This window comes from Vitis vinifera, chromosome 15, assembly GCF_030704535.1.
Source record: "Vitis vinifera cultivar Pinot Noir 40024 chromosome 15, ASM3070453v1".
Taxonomy (NCBI): Eukaryota; Viridiplantae; Streptophyta; class Magnoliopsida; order Vitales; family Vitaceae; genus Vitis; species Vitis vinifera.
The window spans coordinates 12272934-12282150 of NC_081819.1; the positions used below are offsets into that span (position 1 = coordinate 12272934).

General features: G+C 28.6%; 1 protein-coding gene across 1 annotated transcript; it reads left to right on the forward strand.

Moving 5' to 3' along the window:
- Positions 1–972: 972 nt before the first annotated feature.
- LOC100854413 (very-long-chain aldehyde decarbonylase CER1) lies at positions 973–8503 on the forward strand. The gene is made up of 10 exons (XM_003633852.4): positions 973–1064; positions 1413–1636; positions 1735–1967; positions 3067–3286; positions 5335–5710; positions 5842–5949; positions 6670–6870; positions 7319–7417; positions 7852–8025; positions 8201–8503. The coding sequence occupies exons 1-10, from the start codon at positions 1005–1007 to the stop codon at positions 8363–8365; spliced, it is 1860 nt and encodes a 619-aa protein (XP_003633900.1). The 5' UTR covers positions 973–1004; the 3' UTR covers positions 8366–8503.
- The last annotated feature ends 714 nt before the right edge of the window (positions 8504–9217 follow it).

Consider the following 9217-nt stretch of genomic DNA (forward strand, 5'->3'; position numbering starts at 1 on the left):
ATAAGAAAAATTATTAATATAATATTAGAACTTCATATCTTAAATATTATTTTTTTTTTTTCAATAAATTTATCTCTAAAAAATTTTTAAATAAAAACATTAAAAAATTTAAAAATATGGTTAATGTAGAAAATATAAAAAATAATTAAAAATAAGAGAAAAGTATAAATGAAAGGGTAGTATAAATTTAAAATAAAAAATGAAAATTAAACTAAAAGATAAAAAAAATATTTGGATGAAAAATCCCAAAATTTTTATCTTTGCTTATAATAAGAGTAAAAAGATTCAATATCTTTAAAAATAAAAAAATAAAAATTATTGCTTTTTATTTGACATAAAATAGAAATATACATAAGAAGAAAAAAAAGTTAGAAATGAGTAATACTTAATAGGGAATAGAAAAAGGAAAAAAACATACAAAAAAAATTGAAATTTACACTCACCATGTGTCTCTGTAAGGGTTAAGGGTATTTTAGGGATTAATAAAGGATAATATCCATCTTCTCAATTTTCAAACTTTCTTTGGGTGTTGGATTTAATTATGTAAGATATATGGACCAGATCTTAATTTTTGGGCCCAAAATACAATTCTCCGGTTAATTAAAGAGGACTTTAATACTAGCTAGCTATCTATACTAAAAGAAAATTGTCCCCTTGATGTGTAGGAAGGACGTTTTGGTGTAACGTCTTCATCAATAAATCAATAAAACTGGACATGCAATCAAATTTTCTTCACTCTTGAAATTTGAAGTAAAAGGACGGTCAATGGTGTAAGCACGTAAAATGTTACTTCGTTTCTGTTTTTAGGTTAGAATTTAAATGATGAGATGGACAGGATTTAATTAGTTCTGGCATAAAGCTTCATTTTTTGACAAGTAGCTGGTTGTTAGGTGTTGGAAATCACATCTGCATTGATAGCAGCAGAATTCTGAACACTACATATAGTCCTCACTCCTCATTACCTCAGGATATGCGTTGCTTCAAGAGAAGTAGCAAAATCAAATATGGCTTCTAAACCTGGAATACTCACTGATTGGCCATGGACGCCTCTTGGCAACTTCAAGGTACTCCTTCTCAGTCAATCTCAAATCTCTTCTCTTCTCTTCTCTTTCTCTTTCTTTTTCTCTCTCTTTACTGAAGAGGGGCCTCCCTGTACATGATCTTTCCATGTTTGATTGTTGTGTGTGGATGAACGAGCGGCAAGGGGATGCCACGTAACATAAAAAGTGACAAGAGACATCTTTCAGAAGCCAATGATTGTTAACAAAATCACAGTCCTATAGATATATTCATTCTATAAACTCAAGCATATTTCTATACATGCTTCAAGAACGAGTCATATTAATATATTCATTCTATCTTATTTATTTATTTTTTCACTTGTACTACTTTGTTGTTTGATGTGGTTGAAGTACGTGGTCTTGGCACCATGGGCGATTCATGCCATACACTCGTTCCTAGTGAAAGATGAAAAGGAGAGAGACGTTGCTCACTTTCTAATATTCCCATTTCTGTTATCGAGGATGCTCCACAACCAGCTTTGGATTTCACTTTCTCGCCATCGAACAGCCAAAGGCAACAACAGGATTGTTGACAAGGGCATTGAATTTGAGCAAGTTGACAGAGAAAGAAACTGGTAAACGCATCACATCAATTGACCAAAATTTAACGTCTCAAATCAATCCTTGTGGGAGGTCTTAGCCCAAGTTTTCTGATGGTGTTTTGGTTTTGTAGGGATGACCAGATTATTTTCAACGGGATCATATTCTACATAGCCTATTTCATACTTCCAGGGGCTTCTCACATGCCCTTATGGAGAGCAGATGGTGTGGTTATTACAATTCTGCTTCATACGGGCCCTGTGGAGTTTCTGTATTACTGGCTTCACAGGGCTCTACACCATCATTATCTCTACTCACGTTACCATTCTCATCACCATTCCTCTATCGTCACTGAGCCCATCACCTGTAAGAATTAATATTTTGCCTTTCAGCTTTAACTGCCTTTGCTTTACTTTTGGTACATCTAATTTTTTATTTCACTAAAATTAAAATAGGAAAAAGAAAAAAATAAAATAAAAACTTATATTTCTTGCATATTTAAGAAGAAGGGAAAAGTATCCTTTTATGCAGACTTCAAAAAGGAAAAAAAAAATGATTCTACGTCTTGGGTGAGTTATGAATATAAGAGCCTTTTTTTTTTTCTTATCACATAGATGTGGAATTTATGATTTTGTTGCTTAGAATGGCAAATGAAAAATGTATATATTTTTAAAATGATTTATAATATTATATAAAAATAATATAATATTTTCTAAAATTAGTTAAAATTTAATAATTAAATTTTCTTTTATTTTGAATATTTCAATATTTAAATATTATATATATATATATATATATATATATATATATATATATATATATATATATATATAATTTAATAAAATTCAAAATATTAATATATTTATACTTATATTTGATGATATCAAAGATAAAAAATTAATATTATTAATTTTTAATTTATTTATATTTTTTATTTTTTATTTTAATAATATATAAATTATATATTATGATATCACCTATTTGATCTGGTTCAACCACTTATTTATTTATAAAAACATTACTTTTGGATTTTATAGTATTCATTTAAACCAAAGAAACTATTTCATACTATCTTTAATCTAAAAATACATTAAAAAAAATAAATAAATAAAAATAAAAATTTATTAGTTGAAATAATTTAAAATATGAAAAGATGGATTGGCTTATAGCATATATTTTGGAATGACTTTTTCCAAATCAACAAAAGTCTATCACAAAATAGATAGTAAAAAAGATGACCAAATGCATCCTACTTGACATTAAAGCAAACATAAAACTACTTTAATTGATATTATGCATGCGAGTGTCTTACAGTCATAGATGCGAAAAGGCTTTAAGGTTTAAGGTATTCATGGCCTAGAGGAAGTAATGTGGGGTGGATTCGGCCATGCAGGTCATGCAATGCATGGTCGGTCAGCACAATTATATTAATTATATTAATTATATTAATTATATTGTATGGCAGCTGTCATTCATCCATTTGCGGAGCATATAGGATATTTTCTGCTGTTTTCAATACCATTGCTGACCATGATCTTCACCAGAACAAGCTCTGTTGTAGCTTTTTTTGGCTATATCTCTTATATTGATTTCATGAACAACATGGGGCATTGCAACTTCGAGCTCGTGCCCAAGTGGCTCTTCTCCATATTTCCCTTCCTCAAGTATCTTATGTATACCCCCTCGTAAGTCCCCCCCTACCATCACTCTATGCTTCTATCTCTTTAATTTAATATCTCTTGTTTTACAATATGATGTAGACACTGGGTAGCATTAAATAAGGCCATGCCTTTGAAGACATTCAATTAAAAAATGTTGCATATTAGGGTGATTAAAACATTTGAAAACATACCATAAAAATTAAAAATGGTAAAAGGAGTGTATTTAATTGGCCATGGACCACCCATTGGTAGGTGTGTGGGGGACCCACGTAGCCATAATGAATATAGAGCCACGTGTTTGGCAGGTGACAACTTTTTATTGTAACATTGATTGGTATGACAACTATTAGGTAGAAATTAAACTCTAGTCTATGATTATTTTTAACTATTATGAATAAATTATTCCTTTTTTAAATGGAAAGTTTTGATTTAAGATTGCTAATAATAGATAGATTCAATAAAATTAAAAATGTTAAAAATAAAATATCTGGCAAAAACATTGGACCACCGGGGTATTAATTTAGAAGTGAGGCCACATGTAACATGATGAAGTACTACACAAAGGTGCACCTATCTGATATGACAGGAGACACCTTTTCCCAGTACAACATTTATTGAAATGACCGTTGCTTAGGTAGAGCATCCACTGTAGCTTTTTGTTTTCTTGCTTTTATAGAAAGGTCAAGTACTAAATTATACGAAAATCCAGGTCATGGGGACCAATTCACCAAAGTATATGATCCAAAGAACTAAATAGTATGGGATGTTTGGTAATTATTTTTTAAAACGTACGCTTTTTGAAAATTGTTATCTGACTTTTTTTTTAGAATAAAAATCGATTTAAAAACCACATTTCTAATATGTTTTTAATATTTTTAAAAATAATTTTTATATTTAATATTTTTTAATTATTTTATATGTTTAGTGAAAATAATAGAAAATAATTAAAAGGTATTTTCTAAAAACACTTATTTTATATTCTTACGAAAATAAAATAGAAAATAATTTTTGGTTCTTAAACGTATTTTTTATATTTTTTGTACTAAAAATTAAAAAATTGTTTTAAAAAACAATTTCTAAATAGGCCTTATATCACAAATAAATAAAGTTTAAATACAAAACAATAAAATTGATAATGTCTTTCCAATTACCTATTAAATAAATAGCTCTCGTATTATAATAGAACCCATAAAGTCTAAAAATTATTCATTTTAATTTATTACTAAAAATTAAATAAACACAAAATAAAAATATAAAAATAATGATAAGATATTTGTAATTGGATTGGAGAACTATTGTTAAGCATTTTTACTTATGATTTAAAAATAAAATAAATTTTACACATCAATATGTACTATTTTATTCAAAAGAAAAAGAAAAAAAATTAGAATTAAAATTGTAACAAATTGATCACCTAAAAATAAGTATTCCAAATATTTGAATAACAAAGTTATAGAGGTATAGTGTATCATATAATTTTTATGAAATAAATTAATTAGGAAGTGTGTTATATAAACGAAAGAACCAATAAAAAATAGTATTAATATTTTTTATATTTTTATGTTTTGTTTTGCTTTAATTACATCATTAAAAGTTACTTATATTAAAAAGGCACTTACATGATAGAAAAAAGAAAAAGAAAAAAGAGAAAGAAATATAGTAATATACATATAAATATTTCTTTTGATCCAATCCCAACTTGTAATAAGAGTGAGTCCATAAAAAATAGAATAAAATAATTAAAAGGGATTAAGTAATCCTTAATTTGTGAATCTAACATCTTCCATGTTTTTGACTTGAAAGTAATATAATTTTTTTTAAACATAAATATCATTCACTGTTACGAGTATTTTTATGTAAGTTTTAAAAGAAATTGTTATTTTTACATGAAAAAAAAAATAGAGAATATTCTTGTCAAAAAGAGAAAAAATGGAGGATTAAATTTCTAAATTTGGGTTTCTAATCAAATAATTTTTTAAAAAAAAATGACATTCTAGTTTTTTCAATACTAGTTAGAAAGCATATATATAGTTCATGATGATAAATGATTTTAACTCCTTCAAAATTTTCAGGTTTCACTCTTTGCATCACACCCAATTTCGAACCAATTACTCACTCTTCATGCCATTCTACGACTTCATGTATGGTACTATGGACAAATCTTCAGATGTGTTATATGAAAAATCACTTACAAGGCCTGAAGAATCGCCTGATGTAGTGCATCTCACCCATCTCACAACGCCAAACTCCATTTATCATATAAGGCTAGGTTTTGCCTCTGTGGCCTCCAAGCCATACATCTCCAAATGGTACTTGAGACTAATGTGGCCTCTAACATCTTCGTATATGATGTTGATTTGGATTTGTTCTCGTACATTTGTTCTTGAAAGGAACCATTTCAACAAACTCAAGTCACAAACATGGGTCATACCAAAATATAGGGTTCAAGTAAGAATCATATTTTGTTGTTATTTTATTTTCTTAATTTATTAATGTATTTTTTCATTGTTTCGTATTTTTTAAGAATGATTTATTTCTAGTTAGTTATTACTCATTGAATCAATTGTTGAGCGGTGTAGTACTTCTTGAAATGGCAAAATGAACCCATCAATAGCTTGATTGAAGAAGCCATACTACATGCAGAGGAAAGAGGTGTTAAAGTGTTGAGTTTAGGTCTTCTCAACCAGGCAAGTTATTACTCCTTTACCTTTCTAGTTATATTTTTTTCTCTTAAGTGCCCCCTATTCCTTTTCGTCCCCTTCATGCATAGATGTAGAGACATTATATATGGACCTACATCCTCGCACATGGATATTGTCCACTTTAATCAAGTGTTATCCTTCCATATGGATATTGTTCATTTTAATATAATACTAAAAATTGATGGGGATATCATAAATTCCTTTCATATAAATATTATTTTCTTTAATATAATGTTAAGAACATATTGAGATATCATAAATCCCTCCTATGTGGATATTGTCTACTTTAGAGTAGTACTAGGAATTGATTGAGATATTAAAATGTCCCATATGATTTTGGGGACAGACAGATAGCCCTTGTGAGGAGGTCCCATATATTATGACTTCACAAGAAAATCTTGGATTGATAGAGGCTTAAACCATCTTTTATTGAACCAATGATAGATTGTTATACATCTGAGATGCACTTACATACCCTATTTTCTTTCACATCCCCTACTTTCATTTTAAGAAAAGTAAATCTTTAATGATTAGAAGAGAATTGTTGTGTCTATAAATAATTTTACCATCTTGGTCTATAGTTTATATATGATTAATACACTCAATTCCTTCTTTCACTTTGAGCCCTCCAGCAATTCATCGTCCATATTTGAAAAGTTTTTGTTAAAAATAAATTTCTATTTAATTAATTTAAAAATTATGCAGGGTGAAGAGCTTAATCTATATGGTAAGCTTTATATCCATTTAAATCCTAAGCTCAAAATCAAGGTGGTGGATGGGAGCAGCTTAGCAGTAGCTGTTGTTTTGAACAGCATTCCAAAAGGAACCACTCAAGTACTCTTCAGAGGCAAGCTCTCTAAGGTTGCTTATTTCACAGCCATTGCTTTGTGCCAAAAGGGCATCCAGGTATTTTTAATGTATAATTTTTTGAAAATAAATTGAATGAAAAAATGTTATTAAAATTTGAATTGTGCTATATGTATCCTTACTTTATCACCTTCTTATATAGTAGTTGTTTTCACTTATTTTTTGATAATTGCTTGAAAAAAATAATTATATAAAAATGGAGAATGATTAAAAATAAATTACTACATATAAAAATATTTTTAAAATATATTTAAAAATATTAAAAATGAGTTAAAAATATTTTAGGTTTCTAAATAGATTTTTGTTTCACAAAACATTGATTTTCAAAAACTATTATCAAAAAACAGTTTCTTAGAACTGTTTTCGAAAACAGTTACTCAACAGATCCTAACTTTTTTAATTAATGTCAAACAACAACTACTATTATACCTGTTCAATGCTAGTTTTGATTTGATTTATACTGTAATACAATTGAAATAATTCTTAGGTGACTACTTTCTGTGAGGAAGAGCACAAGAAGATCAAAATGAAGCTGAACACCAAATTGGGAGATAAATTGGCTCTTTCAAAAAATTATGCCCATAAGGTAAAACCCTTTCTTTCACCCTTGTTTCCTTTTCTTATTCTTTTTTCTATAATATTCCTTCCTGTTTACCACTGGATAATTGTCAGAACTTGAATGCTAGGAATTAACCATACATTCTAAGTATACTTGCAAAGTAAAATTTCCTTTTAATGTATTCATTGAGAAAAACTTTTTTGTTGGTGACAGGCTAATGAACAAAGAACTGTTATTTTTTTAACCCCATGATATTTTTTTAAATTAATATATATATTAGAGTGGAATAATATTGGAAAGGTCGCTTAGATGTCATATCAGAGTTTTTTTTTTTAAATATCAAAACAAGATTTTTGCCAAAAAAATCTCAATAACCCACCACCATTTTTTTTTTTTTTTTTTTGAAAAAATGAACTTAGCATTAAAAATGTTTTGAGATATAATATTGAAATATTGTACAGATATGGTTGGTTGGAGATGGCTTGACCGAAGAAGAACAGTTGAAGGCACCAAAAGGAACTCTATTTATTCCCTTTTCTCAGTTCCCACCAAAGAGAATGCGCAAAGATTGCTTCTACCACACCACACCAGCAATGATGTCTCCCACTTCTTTTGAGAACATGGATTCTTGTGAGGTGAGTCAATAATATTAATTTCCAAGATAACAAGCATTATATATTAGTACAAATGTTAATTTTAAGCATAATGACATATGGTTCCATACAATTAATATAAGTGTTCTTTGCTATGTTACAAGTACAAATTTATTTTGTATGCCTTTTGGCTTTGAAAATATTTATTTAAATGCAGAATTGGTTGCCAAGAAGAGCAATGAGTGCATGGCGTGTGGCTGGAATATTGCATGCATTAGAAGGATGGAATGTGCACGAGTGCGGTCACACCATATTCGATATTGAGAAGATTTGGGAAGCCAGTTTTCAACATGGATTTCGTTCTTTAATGATTCCCTCTTAATGATTAAGACAACTTTATTTATTAGGTTTTCTACTTGTTGCTAGTATCTGGAATGCTATGTGTTACGGTTCATGTCATATGAACTCCATCTATCTTTAAGTATGCATGATATAATATTCCAAGTCTTATTGATTATCATCCTATGTGGTTAATTTACTTTTTTATTTCTAATTATATATAGAAGTTGAAAAAAATTTATAGTGCACGTATTAAGTTTTGAAGTCAAGGTTATGAATTGTATTTGAAGTATATTTCATTTGACTCTTGCATTAAGTCTAAACTGTGGGTCATTTGTGTTATACTTGAGATATCATTAAGTCAAATTGTTCTAAGTTTTTTAAATAGATTTTTACTTTTACTTTTAAAAAAAATAAAAATTGGAAACGGCTTAAAAAAATTATTTCTAAAAAACATTTCTACAAAAGAACGCTAAGACATGTGAGAGCGAATAAGCAACCATCGAAGTGCCACCTTACCTTACTACAAAGCATTAACTATGATTAGACCACCACCATCATTATCTTAAAGCATAGATCAAACTCGAGTGTAAGACTCTTCAAATTGATGAATGGTAGTTTTTCATTTTATTCTTTCATTCGTTCATGTACAGAGTATATATAGAGGGTAATCATCATTCTAAGAATGGGAAAGAATGATACAAGGAAAGAACAACTAATATCCTAATATCTCAACTTTCCTAATATCTAAACATTCCTAATATCTCAACATTGAATGATATAAGGAAAGAATGATATAAGGAAAGCATTCCTAATATCTCAACACTCCCCCTCAAGTTGGTGCATAGATGTTACACATGCCCAACTTGTCTAAAAATGTTGAGAACACTTGACT